This window comes from Bemisia tabaci, chromosome 6 (assembly GCF_918797505.1).
Source record: "Bemisia tabaci chromosome 6, PGI_BMITA_v3".
NCBI lineage: Eukaryota > Metazoa > Arthropoda > Insecta > Hemiptera > Aleyrodidae > Bemisia > Bemisia tabaci.
In genome coordinates, this window is record NC_092798.1 from 39,035,540 (window position 1) to 39,057,913 (window position 22,374).

General features: G+C 42.6%; 1 protein-coding gene across 3 annotated transcripts in view; it reads right to left on the reverse strand.

The window, feature by feature from the left end:
* Sema1a (semaphorin 1a) overlaps window positions 1–22,374 on the reverse strand; it is a 583,530-nt gene that overhangs the window by 535,085 nt on the left and 26,071 nt on the right. For 2 of the 3 annotated variants that reach the window (XM_019051359.2, XM_019051360.2), the window contains exon 2: window positions 11,797–12,016. In XM_019051359.2, the coding sequence (XP_018906904.1) occupies window positions 11,797–11,905 (109 nt within the window). In that variant the 5' untranslated portion in view covers window positions 11,906–12,016. Of the gene's footprint in view, window positions 1–11,796; window positions 12,017–22,374 lie in introns of those variants that run through there. The other variant, XM_072301803.1, reaches the window with a different exon arrangement.

Here is a 22,374-nt window from a genome sequence, read left to right on the forward strand (position 1 = left end):
TCTGATTATTTCTGATTTTTCCTGACTTTTCCCTCATTATTTTTGCTTCACCCTGATTTCACAATTTTCGGATTTCCTGTCTATCCCTGAAATTTGATTTTAAGACTCCCACTGATATCCCCCCTCCCCCTATCAAATCCCAAGAATTCCCTGACTTTGCCTGATTGACATAGATTCCCTGACTTTCCAGGTTTTTTTTTTTTTATTGTATGTTATTTTAAGCTTTTATATCCGGGGGATACTGCGGCCTTGGAAGGGATCTGTAATTGGAAAGAAATTAAGGTTTTAATTAAGACTTTCCAGGTTTTCCAGACCGGCAGAGACCCTAATGGATGAGTGCACCCCTTTCGCCTCACACACACACACTCGCGGGCCCTCATTCGGACACGCATACCGATAAGAGAGCAATAAGCGCAACACGCCAAAGCAACAGTCGCAGATAATAACAATAATCTGTGACAGTTTTCAATTACAGTCGAGTGTCGCGCCGAGCGTTATTAAATTTTTACGAGCTGCCGTGAGGGCACGCGCGGGCACTCCATTCAGGAGCATCATCGTCCCGATGTACACGCATCATAAATCCACGAGTAAACACAAATTAAACGGTATAAATCAATCATCGGGACCCGGTTCGGGGGGAGGCAATTGGGGTGGCCCCTCCCCCCTCCGGCTCTGCGGTTTCCGCCGAATTAGAATAAACAAAACAGAGGGTGGCGGGGCGGCCCGAGCGGAGGGTGCTGCGTATAAATAGGGCCATATATCGTTGCTGGGGAAGATAAGATCCGAAACAATAACCAGCCGCCGGAGGGGAGGGCGTTTGAAAAGCGCGTATCGTACTCGCGGTTCGCGGTGCAGTTGCGCGGTTCTGTGTGGGGAGGGTTGAAGGGACGCGTCACAAGGAACGCAAAGCGAGATCCAGGATTTGTACGGATGCTGACTCCGACGTTGACATATCGGATGGTAAAATTATTTATTTTCTAGGTTGGACTGCATCCGCATTGGGAACTACTATTTCTGACGCACACTGGAAAAAAAACACATCGGATCTGGAGTCCAGACTCTTGAAAACATTAACAAGAAAATAGACTCTTGATTCAATCGGAATCTAGCTTAAATCAAGAACCAAGCTTCTTAATTTGAGCGGATTTCCTTTTGATTTAATCAAGGTCCTTTTTCTTGTCAATATTTTCAAGAGTCTGGACTCTAGATCCAATGTGCTTTTTTTCCAGTGCATGCTCAAGGAATGTAGGACTTAAAACTGGCATCATAAGTCAATCAATAGTAAAATACTTTGCAAGGAGCAAAATCAATTTTATTTCCAAATGAGTCAAGTTTGATTAGGTTCGGTCGAGTAAGGATTCCAACAATCTTGACTAAAAAGTAATAAAGTACTCGACTGAATTCAGTTACCAAGCGTTTTGTCTTGGTGGCTTTTTGATCGGGAACAGTCGAGGAAAAACCCAAAGAATTCTGTGGAAAAGTCAAGCATTTGCATCACTGTTCTTCGGTGGATAACATGCTAGATACGGCAATGCCGGACGGGTGTTCGGTGGGGGCTGAGTCAGTTTTCCTCGAATGAGATGTTTTCTTAGAGGAAAATAAGTCTGAGTAAGAGCGATAAATAAATACAAAGGGATGGTGGCGGAGACTCGTCGGGAGCTGCCCCCGATCCGCAATTGAGTTTTGAGGGTGCGCTCCGAGGGTGGGGGGTGCGAGGGGGCGGGGGGCGGGGAGGGGGACGGACCCGTTGTGAGTCACGAGTGGTGGCGGCGGAGTCCATGGCCGTGTCGCAGCGAAATGAGCTACGGATTGACCGCTTTCGCGAATCACGGCCAACGCTTGGATTCCTGAATCTTTGTCTAATGACCTTGATCGATAGATATAATTGATCAGATAAAGATTTGAAAGCAATATACAAAAGTAGCCTGAATAATTCGACGAAATGCAAACACAATAAAATGGGTAAAAAAGGCTAAAATACATTATAAAATTCCTAGGACGATCTAGGATGGTATCAACCCCTTTGTCAACTAGAAAACAAAAATGCAAAATATAAAACTAACAAGGAATCAAAAGTCTTAGACCCTCATTTATGATAAAAAAAAAGGGCGAAAGGTTCTTGTTATCACGAATGACGGAGGTCTCGGAGTTTTGATTTTTTGTTAATTTTGTATTTTTACAAGGGAACAAAAGATATTTTGTTTTTTTGTTATTTCTTTTGTATTTTTACAATTCGTACGATAAAATGTTAGGACCACCCAGAAACGTTAAAATTTTACTCACATTCAGAGGAATGGTCTAGTTGGACTGCGTTTAGCGGAAAGGAGCCAAGCCACGTCAGCTGTTGCCAAATTTTACTGGGCAATTTAATTTTTGACTAGAGAACGATTGTGCAGATTTTTTTGAAAATTTTTAGGAATTCGCTTCGTGCTATGCAGAAAGCACACTAAAATTCGCAAAAAAACGAGCACAACACTTTTCATGTAAAAACTCAAATTCCTCGATTAAATCGTTCAATATCTGATGTGGCTTAGTTCCTTTCTGCTTAACGCGGTCCAGTTAGGGTTGCTTCCGAAAATCGATCAAATTACTCGGTTCGACAAACGAATTCTTAGTAATAACTTAACTAACAAAAGAGGTTTGGTAACGCAAACTGTACTTCCGTGCTAAGGAAGAACACCGTATAAACATTCGAGAGTTGCCAAATTTCCCCGAATAAAATGTGTATTTTTGACAAAATTTACGCATATCTTTTCTTGAAGTTTTCAGATATTTTCGATTAAAGTGCGAGCGAAATAGTCTGAAAAATTGGAAGAAAAATAATCACAATTTCCTCAAAAAATTCGTATTTTATCAGAGGAAATTTGGCAACTCTCGAATGTTCATACGGCGTTCTTCCTTATAGCTCGGGAGCAGTGGCGTGGCGTGCTTTTCGATCCATCGATATTTTCCCATTTGAAGCTGTGGTAAATAATCGATTATTAAGGTGTTCGCTGGGACCACCCTGGTGATCGATACTTTTCCATTGGTTTAAATGGCAAATCAATCGATATATCGCAAAGCACGCCACGGCAGCGTAGTAACTGCCTTTCCATCGACGCCGACGACAAGACCAGCCGATCAGCGCATACGTTCGGAGCGAACAAAAGGAAGAGGAGCGAAAAGGGAGGTCGCGGATAGCCCGGATCATCAATTCTCGCGATTCAAAACCGACGGACGACGAAACCTCAAACAAAAACAGAGACTACTCCGGAGAACCACAAATCTAGTTATCAGCGGGATCCTGGCGGGAAAAAAAGGAGAGGAACAGCCGGGGCGGGAATAATACCCATCAACGACGGGGGTGGGTGCGGGAGGGGGGTGTATTTTTCGCGAACTGACCATTGATACCGGGGCCGATCCCGGCGAAGTGCACCGGGGGGAATTTTTTTCCTATCATGGAAGCGCAGATTTCCCGCGGAACTCGCCGCGGCGGCTGTTATCAAATCTGATTCCGCACACCCCCCCCCCCCCCCGCCCGCTCTCGATCCGGGACGCCCGCTCAAAAAGTCATAATCTAACTCGGCGCACGTTCCCTCCCCTCTCTTTATTTTTAACCAACCTTTGAAATTTATCGGGGTAGAAACAACTTTATCGTAAAGTTACGCTTCGTGCACCCGGACCTGACTTTTTTATTTCGTCCCCTGCCCGCCGTTCGTTCGCGGTGCATCCTTTTCTTCTCTTTCGCTTTCTTCGTTCATCCAAAATATTATCCTGGCTCCGCTCCCTGGTTTCATCTGGCTTTCTCCCTGGCGTTTCGACATCCTCTCGATACACGTCGATTTCTTTCCGTCACCCCGCCTCCCACCCCGCGCCCGCTTGAAACAAAGGCGGAGAAAATGCGGTTATCGGGAAATCCTTCCTGCTCCGGCCGAATTTAATATCAATTCCTAACATCCAATTTTTCCGCTTCGCAAATTTGGATTGGATTACTCGCAAGTCCACTTGAGCTCTTTTTTAAAAAAAGATAATTGTTGTTATTCGAGAACAAAGGGGAATCCTCCCCTTTTTTGTTGTGCACGGCCGTATCGATCTTCTCACGTGTTTTTGATCTTTTTTTCACCTCACGATGAATGGGCACAGATATAAATCGAACGAACTTGAGCACACTGAAAAAAATAGTTCTGTCCACAGGGCTTCTGCACTTCTTTTGTAACAGTCACAGTAGCTTCCATTATGTGGACAGAGTACTCTGTTCCCACGACCAAAGTTCTGTTCTCACGACAGAAAAATTCTGTAAGTGTAACAAAGAAACTGCAGGAGCCCTGTGAACAGAAGGTTCTGTCTTCAGCACCATCTATTTTTTTCTGTGCAGAATCAGCGTAATTGCAATAGATGTTGCCCAATTTTTCGACGAAATTTCACCTCAATTTGAAAAAATGTAATTATTTTTTTCAAATGTGTTGCTTCTCATGATCGTATGTGTTCTGACATTTTGCGCGACTCGCAGTTCTCTCATTGTTTGTAATGATGCACTTTTGTCGGGAACCTCTGAGCGAACTTACAATCAGACAAAAACGTGCAAAATTTTCAACCCTTAAAAAAATTACCAACATCTACACTGAGAAAAAACTATGGTTTATAAACCTATTAGAGGTAAATATGGAACACCTATAATAGTCGTAAATAAACTAATGATTCTCGGTCTGTGAACCATACTAAGGTCTCTGTACCTAATTAAGGTACCCCGTACCATAACTAAGGTATATGTGCTATTATTATATGTAGAGGTACTACTATTAGTGGTGTTCCATATTTACCTCTAATAGGTTTATAAGCCATAGTTTTTTCTCAGTGTACATCTTCACGTTACCGGGCTTATGATCAGTAGTGATCAGACATTTCCTGCAACCCTGCAAAACAGCCATATCCATCAATACGAACGCAAAAAAACTTAACTATAGCAATAAGTGCGACAATTGATAAGATCTTCTGGTCCCAAACAAACTTCCGTTTCGACTTTGACCGCATCTCTCTCTCTCTATGACTAGCACAAGTCACCAATTCAATTTAGTCAAGACGTGCTTTTTTTCAAACCTTCCACGATATTGAGCGTGAATAATACCATCTTGCTTGAATCCACTCGATGGGATGACAAAGTAATAAACCAGGCTCAACCGTATCATGTCGGCTAGAGTAGCACAAAGCCGTCCCATTCATAGGGCTTAAACTGCGACACCCTATTAAGAAAAAAGCTGAGCATGGGACTTCTGGTCATTCGGGCGACCGCAGCCAATCTGCAGATCCGAGTCATTTCACGCGGACCCTCCAGAATTTCGACGCGACACAGTTCAGTTCGCGGAGCCGTCCCCAGGGAGCGCTGCGAGGGCGGGCGGGTCCGCTTCTCGCTAACTTCTAATGGAAATGCTAATTAACAAATAACGATTAACGCGATTACATTAAGAGTAAGACCCGGTTCCTCCTTCGCTTTATCATATTTCAACCCCCGCCGCCCCCCGCGCCTTCGTCGACGGCTCTCCGCCGTCTTAATGTTTGTCCTGACCCCCTCCCTAGCGACGTCACATCTTAGTCCGGGTCTCCGCCCTTACCGTGTCGTCAGCAGGGATCCCTCCGCGCCGCCAAATCGTGCGGCAAAAACAATGATTTTTGCTTTTAGAGAGAGGGTCTGCTTAATAGCAAGGTCTACAGCATTTCTCAAATTCTGCTTATCCTCTGTTTTCCATAAACAGTAGAAAATTAAACGGTCGAATGGGACCTCCATTGAACTACATTTTGCAATTTGGAACTACAATTCACTGGGGGAAAAAACACATTGGATCTAGAGTCCAGACTCTTAAAAACATCGACAAGAAAAAATACTCTTGATTCAATCGGATTTTTGCTTAAATCAAGAACCAAGCCTCTTAATTTAAGCGGATTTCGTTTTGGTTCAGGCAAAAATCCGATTGAATCAAGAGAATATTTGTTCTTGCGCGAGATTACTCCAATTTCCAGAAATGAAAACTCCAAACAGAGACGAAAAAACCTCCAGATATACGAAAATACGTCGATTTCATTAATAAGTACGCCTATCTATCCCTACGGTCAAAGTGCTTTCGTCTACACGGTAATTTTTCAAATGGATACAAAATGAGGAAAAAATTACTCAAACTCTGCAGAAGTCTTTGAATTACGAATCTTGGCCAAATCTAAACATAAAGTTGGACGATACAGTGAATGACTCTCCAGAATATGAACAGAGTAAGCTTGACAAATCAAAGGATGAAAAGGGAAAATTTGACAACCGAGTTCCTGCTTTCAGTTCCACCCCTCCCCTCCCGAGAGGACAATGAATTTACTGAAATCCTACCCTTAATGGTTGAAGAGATATAGGCCGAATGCTGCGGCGCCCTAAACCCACTCCGTCACGAAGTTAACGATTGCGGCACACTTTAACGCGGTCGATGGTTGTCACTTGAAATTTTCGCGTTTGAATTGCTTTCGCACTCTCATTCACATGCAGCGCATTTTTAAGCCCCGAAGGACCGATTCCGTTGTTTCTCTTCATAACTCTTCACATCTGTCGTTATGCTCCTGGTTTGTGCATTCGATCGGTGAGAGAAGTGATATGAGCTGCATGCTCATACGTGATGCACCGCAGTCAGAATAATAACTGCTATGAAAAGGGAAATCGGTTTTGTCATGAAGAAATTTTACGCTGAAACCGACGGTTCTACTGCTATCAATATGATTGCAATTACATTCATCGTCACAACTAAAATTCTACTCTGTGTAATGGATATGTTTCTCAGCGCAAAAAGAAGCTATGAGGGGCGTAGTTAGTCTTAATATTCAACATTTTTTATTAACAACCTTTTTAATGAAGTTTTTTCCTAATATAAAAATGAAGGTGAATAAATGACGATGGTAAAATAATTCAAAGGGGGAACTTCAGTAGCGCACATTACTTTGTAGGAAGAGACCTTCATAATAATTTACAATAGACTTAAAAAGTAAAGCCTACATCCACGAAATCTTAAAATACCTTCCGCAGAATAGGGAGTCTGCATTCGGAAGATTTCAAATTTTGATTTCCACAAATTCTATATTTTAGAGTGCGAGTTCTAATTCCGCATACTTGTGTCGGCCTCTTTTGGTGCACTGGCTGTAGCGCTTGCTTCATGGTCTTGAGGTGCCGGATTCGATTCCCGATTAGCCGACAATCCGATTCTGATCGTCTGAATCAGCAGTTATTTGCCTGAGGGTCTCTAATTACAAGCGCAGGTTTATCCCCTTTGGAGGATTTAAAGTAGAAAAGAAAGAAATCTATGCCGTAACGGAATTGTTTGACGTTAAAAACTGACAACAATGGAAGAAAGGCTGCAATGCACTTCCTTTTACGTTTCCTGTCTAATTTACTTTGCCGATGAGCAGAACCTAACCTCATTAGCCTTTCTACTTTGTTAAGACTTCTACTCTTCCTCAATTGTCGTAGCACTCTCATCTAAATGCATTTGATCATTTTCTTCGGCCTTTGAAGTTTTGTCTAGCTTCCTGCAAATTTATGATGAGCGTTACATAGGACCATTCATTGCGCTCGGTGTAACTAGACGGAGTTAAAAGCCGAATTTACTCGGTTAGACATTGCTTCGAGTGAATAAAATAATGAAATATTGAGTTAAATTGCCCTGATTTTGCGTATTAGAATTTCAAAAAACATTTATGAAATGCAGCGGCGTTATCTAAGCCTTTTCATCTGGCAGCTCTTGCCTCTTTAATAAAAATAAAACGAATGAAAATGCTGATATAAAAAAACTATCGCCACAAAATGTTAGGAGATTGAAAAATGAAATATTTGTGGCCTTAGTTTTATCGAAGACGAAGTAAAGTCTAGGTTAGCGACGAATTTCCCCGACCTTTCACGGTTCAGTAAACATCGTGGACATTCCAGGTTTTTCTTTATCGTTTCAAAGGACTAATCAGTTTGTCCTGACATAGTTTTTACCGAAAACTAAAAACATGTTTCCACATTGAGACAACGTTTCATCTTCAACGCTACTGCCTTGCTAAGGAAGAACGCCGTATGAACCTTCAGGCGTTGCCAAATTTCCTTTGATAAGACACGGATTTCCTGGTAAACTCATGAATATTTTTCTCCCAATTTTTCAGATGATTTTGTTTGCAATTTCACCAAAATCTCCTGAAAATTTCAAAGACAAATATTCATAACTTTCCTTAAAAATAGGCATTTTATCGAAGGAAATTTGGCAACTCTCGAATGTTCATACGGCATTCTTCCTTAGGACGGCTGTTAACGACACGTTACGATTTTGACCATCACGCTGGTAACGTTCATTAGCCCGCACTCGAATTTCCGATCAAAAATTTCTTTAGCGTCTTGTCTTGAAAATTTCAACTATAACGCCAGCTCTCAGACTCTATCTTTGTCGTTGAACCTCTCAACCCTCGACCTCATCTCTCAACCTCGTATTGTCACGCTGAGCTCTTGCGCAGTAAATAGCTTGCACAGCCTCGCCCGAATACAAAACAACGTGTAACCAGCAAAGTTCCTCGCGAATATCGGCCGTTTTGGCGCAAAAACAAGCGTATTGTCGAGTTAATGGACGTATTTCTGTCAAACGGAACTATGTGCAGTAAGACATGAGCCCTGAGACCCCTAAGAATATATACATAACAGGGCTCGTGTCGTAATGCACATAGTTCCGTTTGGCAGAAGTACGTCCAAATAAGCACTCGCGCACGAGTCGACCTGCCTTTTTCATTCACGTCAAAGAACTACAGCGTCACGTCGAGCGAAACGAGGAGGCGTTGAATTTTCCACGGGGTTCTGCGCTCCCTCGCACAGTGGAGAGGGTGAAACATGACCTTTGAGGCTGAAAATGTACATTTCACGTAAATTCGTCTTTTGTTTTATACCAAATATATGCGATTCGTTTCCTTGTGTAGGTAGGTCCTTTCATGGATGAGCTAGATATTTAAGTTCCTGGATGCAAAATGCAGTTCACGTAAGCTAGTATACTCCCCATAGCATGTCTAACCTGTCTCACTGACTAACTCCACTGTGCTCCGGCCCGGGAAATCTATTTGCTAAGTAGTTCCTCGAAATCCAGGCTCGGAAAAAGCATGTGAATGCGCCCGCTTGAACTTTTTTCCGGTGAGTAATTCGGAGAAGCGTAAGAAAACTGAAAATAGGCGACGTGGATATCCGTCGCTCTCCTGGCGTAAAAGCGTAGCTCTATTTCCACATGAGCGCTGGGCAGTAAGGAGTTCTACGGACAATATTTGGCTCATATCTGGGACATAGTTACGCTCTTTCACCAAAAAGCAACCAATTATTAAGGCATAGTCACAACGTTATTCTGCCGGTCGTAGGCTGCTCAAGGTTCACGTTGCGATCAGCACGATTACGAAGGAGCCTTGTTCGAACAAGTTGTTAGTGCTTCATCTTACATTTAAATAGCAATATATTTCTCTGGAAAAATGATGAGTTAATCATTATTTTTATACTACCTGCTAGAGAATGGCGAGCTATTCCTGGCCTACCTCGAAAATGGAAGGCAATATCGCTCTAACCTTCATCCGAAAACACCCTTGACATTTGGCCGGCAAAGTAAAGGCAATTTTAAAGAGCTTTCTACAACTTTTCAGGAGCCATGAAAATAGACTTCATTCAGAACTAAAATTTCTGGCTCACCCGTAAAAACATCTACGGACATAGGGAAACTAATGATGCATACGTTTTTACCGAGCCGGGTCAGAAAATATTGCGTCGCTCCGAACGTAGTCCAAATGATAGTGGGCAATTTGTTTAGATAGGTAAAATGGCGAAGCAGTGGAAATCAAACTCCTGCACCAATTTTCAGGCGTAAGTATTGTTTGGCCATCTTTTTTCGAGGGAGCCAATTGATGATTTTTAGACTTACGTATGCGTTGTTCCCCTTATACACCTAGCAATTTTTTAATTGTGGGATCCAAAATTCCAAAAATCGTTTAAGAGCGGGCCGTTGAACATCAGCGAGCATCACGAATTCACGACGTTCATTTGCGATACAAGACTGCCGTGCTAGAAAGAACGCCGTGTGAGCCTTCAGACGTTGCCAAATTTCCCTCGATGAAATGCGAATTTTTTAAAAAAACTTTAGAATGTTCTTTCTTAAATTTTCAAAGGATTTTAGTCGCAATTTTATCTAATGTATCTGCAAATTTCACGGAAAAATCTTTGTTAATTCCCTCAAAAATAGATAATTTATTCCGAGAAATCGGCCGATCAACGACGCTTCATACGGCATTCTTCCTTAGCACGGCAGCAGAGAACCTTAGAATCGCCAGTTTTTAAGCCAGAGGAGAACCCTTCGCTACCATCCTGCCGTGCTAAGAAAGAACGCCGTATGAACATTCGAGAGTTGCCACATTTCCTTGGATAAAATATTTATTTTTGAGGAAAATTATTCATATTTTTCCTTCAAATTTTCAGACACTTTAGATCAAATTACAAACAAAATTATCTCGAGAAATTGGCGGAAAAATATTAAAAAATTTCCTGTAAATCAGTGATTTGCCAGAGAAAATTTGGCAACGCCTGAGGGCTCATACGGCGTTTTTCCTTGGCACGGCAGCGTTTTCCAGTCCCACCCCCACCGAGCTCTGGAGCAGAGGCGTGGCGTGAATTGCGATATATCGATTCGTATGTCATTTAAACCTATGAAAAAGGATCGATAAACAGGGTGTTCGCAGCGGACACCTTAATAATCGATTCTTTACCATAGGTTTAAATGGCATAACAATCGATGTATCGCAATTCACGCTCCGGAGAGATGCACTCCCGATAAAAAACAGATACACGGGAACGTCTCGGAACACTAATAGCTTCCCGTGCGCCGTTAATACTCCGTATAATTTCCCGCTACCAGCTTACCGTTACTAACCTTAGATTCTGCCTTTTTCTATAGTTTCCTTCCGCCCTCGTTGCCGTGTCGCCCTCCTCCCTCGGGATCGGATCCTGCGGGAACGCGCCGATCGGGCAAGGGTGTCCCGGTTCCCCAGACTCTTATCTCTCGGCGCGCACAACTAGTTTGCCTCTATTAAACGAACTCTTTAATCCTCTTCTCCTTCGAGATGCCTGTCGTTTTCAGGCGACACTGTCACTGCCCCCGCTCGGCGCGGCGCTAAATGAACGCATCAAGAGCGAGACGATGTGCCCTGTCCTCCGCATCGGAAAAACACATCTCTGTTGCACTTTTTCGCAACTTTCTTGTGCGATCAGTGTTCGAATCTCACAGGGGCCAACGCGCCAAATGCGCCTAAGAAATCGACCATGGCGCCTAAAAAATGAAGGCTCTGCGCCATCGTGGCCCCTAAAAAATCCCCCCCCCCCCCAAAAAAAAAATAAAATCGTTATTTTTCTGTTTCGCGATTTATCGATATTTCCCCCAAGTTACAGCTACTAGTTCTGTAAGTAAAACATGCTGCGTTTAACTTTTCACTAAACGCGCTGCAGTATAAAGGCAAAAAGTGAATTTGACTCCTAAAAAATCTTCAATGGCCCCTGAAAATTAAGCTTGATGCGCCACATGGCTCCTGAAACGTGGAAAATCAGATTGTTTCGGTCAATCTTACAACCTTGGAATGGAGTGACGTTCCATCACCACAGAATCGACGACTTAACGGACTCGATCCAATGGGAAAATTCCCTCGACGAAGCAATATATCCTGCCCAAAGTCGCATAATTTTTATTTAAAACCTTGAGCGGAGATGTTTTTTTGAACTTTAGCTAGGAAATTGAAGTAGAATCTTACCTAGTTGGACGGAGATTTTGGGTCGGGCGTTTTCCTGCCAGGCTGCGAGCGTGAGGGAGAGTAAGACGGTCAGACATAGAGAGGCCCCGAAGACTGGAGCGGCAGCCATCACGGGCTAACACAAGGCGCGATTCAAAGTCGTCACACTTCAACTAAATTCGCGTCCATTTTTCGACCGGCTTCCTCTGAAACGCGCGAGACCGCTCTCCCTCGTCTTACACTGGAACACACGTGAAAAAACACACTGAAATTAGTTGATTGAAATACAGATTTTCAAAATACAAGGCAACTTCAAATGTTCAATGGTATGTAAAAAACATTAGAAAATCAAGTTAAAAAATGGCCATCAAGTGCGGAGGACTTTTCTTTTAAAAAAAAAAAATGAAAACAAATTGTCAAATTCAGAAAGAGAAAAGATTTTCTCCATAAAACTGGAAAAAAGATGTTGAGAGAGAATCAAATTTTTGGAAAAACTGATCCAAAATATACAGGCAATTTGAGAAAAAAACCCGGCTATGAAAGTTAGATAAATTCGAAAACTTTGTAAAGGGAGTCGGCGGTGAAGCTGAGCACTCAAAATTTAGACAGAAAGCGAAGAGAAATAATTTCCTGAAAAAATATTCTGAAGAATAAAACTATTCTTGAAATCCTTGGCACTTCTCTTCTTCAAAATTCTCGTGCCGAAATTATGAACTGAACAATTTTTCTCAGTTTATAAAATAATTAAAAATTATTTTCCGGACTTGTTCTTAAATAACTAAATCAACTTAATTATTTAAAACAATCTTAAGGATAAATTTTAAAAAGAAACTTAAATCTTAAAATTACTATTCTCAAAATAAGTCTTCTCCGCTAAACAAATCCCACGGACACAAAACTCGTCATTTTCCAGATTAACCGGTCCTGAGGAAATCCTGTTTAATTCAACTTCGCCCGGAATATAGTCGCGTTACGCAGGCAATACAAGCGGGAATAAAAAAATTTAAACGCGATAATTCGCCTACCGTGAGTCGTAAAACCTCTCAGAGCTTGTCGACACGCTCGTCACTTTTTCCGGGCGATTTTTATTTTTATATTTTAAAAAATTCCTCCTCGTATTGCCGGAAAAACGGTGCTACCGTGAAATCCCGGGGACGAAGCGATAGAGACAGGAACAGGCAAAAAAGGGCTCGATTAGGCGATCAAGGGCGGGGAGGGGTTGAAATTTACGACGAGGCAACGCACGTCAAACCAACACTGACCATTCTAATCTGCTCGTAGTTCCTGTCCAGCCTCACCCGGAAACACCCCAACAAGGGCGTAACTCCTTCCCCCCGTGGGCCATAGAACACGTATGGTTATATTCACGGTGGGGTCCATCGAAAAAAAAAACCACCCTCGTGCTGGTGAGCGAAGGGTGACGGATCCTCCACCGCGTTATACATAAAACAACGTATCTACATACAACACTCATTCGAGTTACGCGTTTTTGTCTCCGTAGTTCGGTTCTCTTATCGGTCGTGTCGCCGCGTTTTTAACGCCATCCGCAATGCGTAAACACCGTTTAATTCCGCGATCGGCGAGGGGGTGGCCGAGCCACCCCCTCGTCGGCGCGACCCTCACGCGAGACGCCTGCGGGCATCGGTCATACTGACCTCCGGAGCTACAACCGCGTAATTGTAACGAGAGTCTCGATGTAGATAGGTGGTTTCTGTTGGGCGCGGCAGTATATGCGCGAAAATACAGCCGACAGCTTGCTGTTGAGATAACGCCGACCTGTCGACGTTTTGCCTTGTCGGCTGCCTCGTTGCCGCTTTAAGTGGTTTCGAACTGTTTTTAGGGATAAATAAAAAATATGTCAGTTGCACTGTGTGATATGGTTGTATCGAAGTTTTGAGGTTGAAGTCCCTAACTGCGCCAGGTTTTACCTAATCAAGGGAGAGCGAAAAAAAAAGAAGAAGAAGAGAAACACGAAACAAAATCAAGGCTGAAAATGGAAAAAAAATGCTATCAGTTTTATTCCTTTAAAATGCGAAAATATCCTACCTTTTCGATTACAAATCGATGAAATGCATAGAAAAACTAATGTATCTAATTCAGTCATGACCGAAAATGTTCCGAACCAACGAATGTCCGGTATTCCGAAAAATTTCAATTTTTCGCAAATTCCTAGAGTGATGGAATTTCTAGGGGGCGGCGTTTTCGACCTCAGAGGTAATTAATAATAAATAAAAAAATCAGAAGTGCTAAAGATACTCCCATTGGTATAGCAGGACTAAAAATTTGCACAGCTATGAAATCTGCTTCCTACTAAAACGACTATACTTTGGATTTTGTGGTTGATAAGTGGTTTTGTCCGTAGGATAGCGAATCTACTAGATGGACCTTTACCTTTCAACCCAAGAGCAATTTTGCGCGAGAATATTCCAACAATTTCCGAGAAATGAAGCGATTCGACAACAGCCCTCCACGGAACTAATTACAACCCGAGTGAGCCGCTTTCGCCCCCTCCCACTTTGAGGACGTTCTCAACGTACAATTACTTTTTTCCATTTTCCGCGCTGTGATGACAATGCCACGCTCAGCGCTTGCAGGTGTAGACAAACATCGGAATCAGGGTAGGCAAACAAATGCCCATTGAAAACGAAAGGGCGGTTCCACCCCGACGGAGATTCTATCTAGCATGTTCCTGGGACGGACCGCATGCCACCTCGGTCTTGAAAGTTAGCTTTTAATGAAGCGTGAGTGATGACGAACTTGAGAAAATCCGCATTGATAATTCCGCCGGCGCCATATTTCACTCCGTCGCCCCTCGTATGAACGGCATAGTAATTAAAAATGGAGATCGGAGGGAGAAAAGGGGTTGGAAGTGTGTTATGCTGCTGAAGGGACGTGAAAAGGTGACATGGATTAGTTTTCTCCCCTATTCTAGCGCGCTTCCTGGAATTAATATTTACATCGACGTCATGAATACCGTGAGTCCAGTTGATGGAGTCATGAAGCTTACGGTTGGACTTGATTTTTAAAATCAAGGTGAATCATTTTGTCTGGTATGATAAATACCTGCCAATGAAGGATTTGCAAGTCTCTGAACTTTGATGAATTTCGTGTTGAGTTGCAAGCTACTGGGAAAACTGAACAAGAAGATACCCTTGGTTCTTAAATTGAGCAATTATTGGAAAAGATATAACAAAATTATTTAATCCACTAAAATACATTCAGAATACAGCCAACAGGCGGATGCAAGTTAATGAACTTCGGTGTAAGGCTGGGTTGTATCGGCAAATTTGAAGGCGACCTAGTAACGATCTTGTTTTCAAGCGACGCGGCGGCGATCCAACCGTCACGCTATACGTTTACTATAAGATTGAGTTTATTGATGAAATCTATAGTTTTCCATTACGGGAAAAACGCCGTATCAGGGCTTTCTAAGAGTGTTGGAGCTACAGTTTCTTTCCTCCATGTTGACCGCGGTTCCCCTCGAGAAACGACGGCAACAACGGAAGAGAGCTTTAGCATGACCGCGGGTGCCGGGTGTTTCGACAGCTTGCCGCGACTTGCTGACAAGATGTTCGGATCGGGATCATTACTCATTTGGAGAACGGGGAGACGACGGCAGCGAGACGAGGGGATGCTGACGGCACAGGCGGAGGATCCGTAAAACTTTGATGGAATTTCGGCATGTCTCGAGTTCTTGAGGTCGAAATAAATTTCAATGAAGATATGCCCCGAGGGCGAGGAGCCGAAAGTCGTCGCTTGGCTGACATAGGGGCGTAACTGAACATTGAGATGAGCCCGGAAAGCATTGAATTGTATGGAAGACAGGGTTCATTGCAGAGGGTAGATACGCCCTTATGTCAGCACGAAGTGACGGGCCGCGGGAACAAACGGAGGGGGAGCAGGAATTCCGGGGCCGATGAGGGGGCGAGCACGGAGCACGGCCTGGAAATGCAAAACTCGAGCGTTTCCGTTTTTTCCCCACTGCTCGTGACTGATTTAGTGCCTACGTCATTCGATAAATTACGATAGGATAATCGAAATCTGATTGAACTACATTTGGCGATTGAATCGTGACGCATAGTGGATCGAGTCGATCAGAAACGTCGGACATGAAATTTTCGACTAAAACTGCGAATTTTGATGTTCACTGGAAAAAAAAACACATTGGATCTAGAGTCCAGACTCTTAAAAACATCGACAAGAGAAAATACTCTTGATTCAATCAGATTTAAGCTTCAATCAAGAACCAAGCCTCTTAATTTGAGCGGATTTCCTTTTGATTTAAGCTAAAATCTGATTGAATCAAGAGTCTTCTTTCTTGTCAATGTTTTCAAGACAGTCCCGATGTAGTCCAATTGGCCCCTATTTGATTTCCATTAGTTTTGCCGCTCTTTGATAGAACGTTAGAATTAAAACGGCCTATCAGAGGGTTGAATTTAGTAGCTACTAGCTGGCTTTTATCAATGTGGTTTTATTTATAACGAAATATCCTGCTTCATTAGTTGAATTTACACTCTCCTGAATTTCTTATTACTTTTATCGTTGATATGAAATTCAAAATTGATCAATATTCTGACGAGATATTTCCAGTTCATTACATTTTTCTTCATATTTGCTACGCTGAAGATAAAAATTGTCTCGATCAGGCGGCGGATGAGGCTAACTCAAAGTTGAATCTTGTTCAAACATGTATCAATGCAATTACGCAGGTCTGGTGCGGACTTGAAGGGTAAGGGCCATTTAAAAAGGCCGGTAAATGAAAAGGGTTCACTGTACAATTGCAACGTAACTGCAGATCGCGCACACGTAATTCGATTAGAAGCACTCACTTCATTCTCTGAGCCCTGTTTACACTGAACTGGCCTTACGAATTTGCGCAATCTCGGACATCCGTTTACCGAACAAGTTTATTCAGGGGTGGCAAGTTACCCTGAAATTTAAATTTCCTGGCCTTTCCCCTCTCTAACTTATCCACGCTGCTCCGCAATGAATGCTATCTACGAGACATATCATAGGTGCAAATACAAGTTCTATTGATCGGACGGTAGTGTGCTTGGCGTCATTCAAAAGTTGAAACTGTAAAGTTGAAACCCTTACGTTTTTTCCTGACCTTTCCTTTCCCGAACTTTCCCTCACTGTTTCGCAATCATAGCTATCAACGAGACATAAGAGTGCAAATTTAAGCTGTATTGATCGGATACGTAGGGATACGATTGGCTTCAATCAAAAGTTTTGACGGATCAAGGAAATTCAAGGTATGAGAGCAAAATTTTCTGACTTTCCTCAATGAAAAAAAATCTTAAAAATCTTTGAAGTTTTCTTACTTATCAAGAACTTGTCATCTTCATATTTTCCGCGTCATAGTATCTACTAAAACAGGCTGGTCAAAAATAAGTACTTTTACAGTACTTTGTCAGTACATTTTCAAGAAATTCAGTACCTCCTCCAACAGAAAAATGTCGTACTCTTTCCGTACCTCCATTTGACAAAATTAGAAAAATTTCAAAAATTTGAAATTGCGACAAAAATGACAAAAAATTTAAACAAATTCCGGACCTTTTGCGAAATTTCCGCACTTTTTCAGTACTTCCGGACCGCCCTTAAAAAATCAGTACTATTTCCGGACTTTCCGGAAATTCCGGACTTGTAGACACCCTGCTGGCTGTAGAGCAAACAGCACAAGAACTAGACGGCGTGACAACAGCGAGCACAAGTCAGAAAGTGCAGTAGGCTGCATCGAAAAGGGAGGCTTCCGAGGAGGCCCTAGGGGGAGGGGGGAGGGGGGGCAAATCGAATTAAGGAGCGGAAACCCGGAAACGCAAACAGAAAATTAAAACGGAGATCGAGAAAAGCATCGGCGCCAAATCCCCGCAAAAACCCAAACGATGCAAAGTAAATCGGACAGAGGGGGGTTCCCGAACAGCGGGGCAACCCCACGGATCCAACCGTACGCACAACGTTGCTTCGCGCTGATGCAAAAAATTATTTTAATTGTATTATACTCGACTGTGCACATCTTTGTTAGGCAACCGAATTCGAGGAGGAAAGGCTTCTACACTCGACACAGCACACACACCCCCGAGGCGGCAGGGGCGGGGGGTGGGGTTACGGGGGAATCCGTCAGCCGGAAAACTTTCGCGTCTGAAGTTCGTTTATGTGACTCATGACGCTTATGATGCGGGGGCGAGGGCTTTAATTGCGAGCTCCTACATTCTCGAAACCACCCTCGCGCTCCGCGGGTTGCATCTCGCCGGGGCAAGGGGCAACTCCGTGTCCACGCGCCACGCCGCCGCGGCTTCAAAGAAAACCGATCCGATCGATTGAGGCTAATTCGATTACACTGTTGCCAGACTCAAGTCTCCGGTTTGTTTCCAGTTTTTAAAATGGAGATGTTGCATGTGTGAGAAATTTGCAATTTGACTGATGATGCTCATGTAAAAGTTCGCGAGAAACACAATGGTTTTCTCTGAATTCAACTCCCAAGCTCAAAAAAAGCTCTCAAGTTGAGGCCAAAATGGAGGGGATATCCCACGCTATTCTGAGAGTTCTCCTCTATATCAAGACAAACTCTCCATGCAAAGATAGGGAGCAAATACATTGACAGGGCTCCCACTTTATTTGGGGACTCCAAAACTGAAAACACGGCAACCCTGTCAGTGTATTTGCTCCCTACCTTTGCATGGAGAGTTTGTCTTGATATAGACGTGAACTCTCAGGGTAGGGTGGGATATCCCCTCCATTTTGGCCTCAACTTGAGAGCTTTTTTTGAGCTTGGGAGTTGATTTCAGAGAAAACCAGTGGCACCATCGTGTTTCTCGCGAACTTTTACGTGAGAATCAACAGTCAAATCGCAAATTCCTCACACATGCAACATCTCCATTCGAGCTGAGTTGGGGGACGTGGCAACCGTGCTCGGATTTCGCGATCGGATTCGTGTCTGCGAGCAGTGAAAATATTCTGATGGTCGATGTGAGTTGGTTTCGTGTTCGTGAGGGTGGTCACTCGATGGACTCGAACTATCAGGAAAGGATTTATGCGGCTCGCAAGCTGTCTGGATTTACGGCATCAAATATTAAGGATCTATATCGGTCGAAACAATTCACTCCAGTCCTCGACCCATAGTCTGAGAAAGTCCGCACCTGGCGAGAGGTAAATATGAAGGAAAATCTTATCGACCAGATAATATTAGAAACTTTGATTGAGTGTGGAAAGATGAGAAGAAAAGAGAAGGAAAAGCTCGGGCAAGGAAAGAGGATGGCGTAAGTAAATCCACGAATGGATGGAGGACATTTTTTGTTGCACTGTTTTCTGAGTCATTCATTTCAATGACCAAAAAAAGGAGAAAAAAGAGCTAATTTTGTAAACTTTCGGGCTCAACAAGTAATTACGACTCTTTTGCGGGATATGGACATTTTCCGAGAGTAGTGCTAATTTTGAGGCTGAGATTACGGCTACATTTTTCTGGAAAGAACTGCCTAACCTCCTAGCTACAGTCTTGGTAGTAGCAGAATGAGTTTATTTTTACGAGATGCCTCAACATTTGGGGCCGTTTACACCCATAGAATAATTGACGTGAGGATGTCTACAAATACGGAGTGTTTTAAAATAGAGGATAGGAAGAAAAATAGAATAAAAGAGACGGATTATAGAATACTTAATCGTATGGAAAATTCCATCACTAGTTCTCCAGTGCGCAGGGGAGGGAAAGGCAGAGGGAGGGTTAGATTTTGAGCTCATTGTCAGTCTGGATGAACATACTTTTAGGAAGATTGAGTAAATCGAAATAATCGCAAATTAGATAACTAATATCGTAGGAAGAACATTGATCATAAGATAGGAAACGGGTCATTCCTCATCGAAAGCTTGCCACGAACCTTCAAAAAAAGTTCAACTATCACATCGATATCACACCGTGGAAAAATGAAATGCAAGTAGCTTCTCTTATCCACCGCTAGGAGCAGCACTGCTCGCCGCCTGATAAGACAACGACGACGGCGACGTACACGATAAAACAATAAGAACGTGAAGCAATCCCTCCTCGGTTTGGCCTTAATAAACAATGCGCACACGTGGACTCCAGCTACTCCTTTTTCGGACGGCGCTTCTACAAATTGACCCATTAGAACGCCAATCAAAGACCCGAACGGGCATCAATCATTGAAATGCTGTCGTCAATCATCGCTGGCACGCACAAATTATTGACGATGCCCCCTCCGCTGGCATTTAAACAAGGCAGATATCAATATTGACCTGATTAATTGCATCGATTGCGAGCTTTTCTAGGAACATTCCTAAATTCCGACTGACACGTGCATAGTTTGTGAATCGGCTGCCTCCCGATTTTAAAACTGCGGTTACCATGAGAGAAATCGAAGAGTTTGTCCTTAGGACATGTCGAAAAATTGTCCTTTGTTTTGAAAAGTAATGCACATCACTGGAAAAAAAAACACACATTGGATCTAGATTCTAGACTCTTGAAAACATTGACAAGAAAAAATACTCTTGATTCAATCAGATTTAAGCTTAAATCAAAAGGAAATCCGCTCAAATTAAGAAGCTTGGTTCTTGATTTAAGCAAAAATCCGATTGAATCAAGAGTATTCTTTCTTGTCGATGTTTTTAAGAGTCCGAACTCAGATCCAATGTGTTTTATTTCTAGTGAGTCTTGTTTTATGTGGATCCGACGCTCCTATGCGGGATTGAAGGCCGAAATGTGCAAAACTCTGTCAAAGCTTCAAGTGAGTTTTTGCCGAAACAAATATTTTCAAAGGCGCCCTTTTACGGGGCGAACTCTACAATTGAAAATAAAATCTTAACTCGAGCTTCTTTGTTCAAAATATGCAAAAAAACAGTCTTGCTATTTGAAACTTTGCGCTGAATGATGTATTAGGACGAATAACAGGACGCCAGAATGATCACAACATTTTTTGCGGTCTTTGATGAGAACGAGAATCCTTAATTTTCGTACGTTTCATGAGAGGATGAGGTTTTATCCTAAACGTGAATGAATAGACGAATAAGTTTAAAAGCTGTCCGTCTGAAAACTATTTCTATCAATATTCCAAAAGCTGATTTCTTCCCAATGTTTTCTTATGGAAAAAATGTTTGCTTAAACATGAGAAATGAGGATAGAAAGGCTAAAATCAGCAGAAAATTAGGGGATTAATTCTAGGAGCAGACGAAAAACTATCGTCATTCGCTGTAAACTCTCGCCAAACTCTCATATTTGACTTAATCGAGACCGCATATGGCGGGTAGGCGTCGCAGAGCGCCCTAGCGCGCCATAAAAGCGGCTTATACATACATGCGAGACCGCATAAGTGCCCGTTTGTCGCAAAATCTGCTTAACTTGGACCTGCAATCAACTCGCGAATTTACTTCAGGCTCGTTCAACGCACACCCACTTTGAGAAAGTCTCTCAGAGTTTCTCCGCAAAATGTCTTTGAGTGTGTTTTGAGGACAGGGCAACTCAAAAGTAGACTCAAAGTGAAGGAAGTTTTCCGGAGTGGCCTGAATTCAGAGAGGATCTGGAGGACACTTCGAGAATACCTCGAGCAGATTTCAAGTCGAGATAGACTCGAGAATTCTCTGAAAATGTTGCTCGCCTTTCCAGAGAAATAGAAAGGTCAAGCAACTTCAACGACAAGTAACTTCCAATTGGCAAAATTAAAATTGAGAAGTTGAGGGAGACTCAAGAGGAGGACATTGTCATCGGTTGAATACACGAAAATATTAACAGATATTATCATCCTTCTTTTTGTATGGTGGTCGGAGATAATAAAGGTAAACTTAACGCGAGCAACAAGGTGGAGAAATGGTGCTGGGTCCACACAATTTCGCGGGGAAATCAAAGCCAAGAAGTTGCAAAAATTAAAGTTAGAACCAAAAATAAAATCTTTTTAACTCTAATGAGTACCGGTACAAAACTGACGGGTGGAGCGTGTTCAGCTCAGGCAGTTTGCATTGGAATGATAAGTTGGGGGTCATAGCGAGAGATCTATACCGGTTTGGGTCTTATTAGACCTCATCAGCAGATCATACTCGTCAGTGAACCCAACTTAACATGCCGCAAAATCCAAGGACGAGCATTGTGTTGAAAATTTACCATTTTTATACTGAAACTTAGTGTATTTGCTTTGGGAAACTACTCCAAAAAATGTGTATGGAATGGTTAACCACTAATACAAGAAAGAACACTATTAAAAATGATGAAGTTTTTCGTGAACTTTTGCTTAACAGATTTAAATCATGATCCAGATAAATTGATACATAGTTTTAAAACCTCGTAAGATTGTCTGCCAACTGATTTCCCTTGCCTAATATACGCTCAGATATCAGCTATACTTGGTGAGCAACCAGGGTTCAAGCAACTTTAAGCGACCCTCTCGCGAAACGAAATGCCGTAAGACGATAGTGCTGGGAGGAATTATACGTTGCTTCCACTGCAGAAAATCGCATTGAGTTTCTTACTGTGTTTTCCTATTAGAGTATCCTTGATTTTTTTATTCATTTTTTCCCCCGGAAAACAGTGATTACTTCATGGTCGCACGAACAGAGAAAACCACTACTTCAGAATGTAGTGAGCTCTTTTGCGTTTAG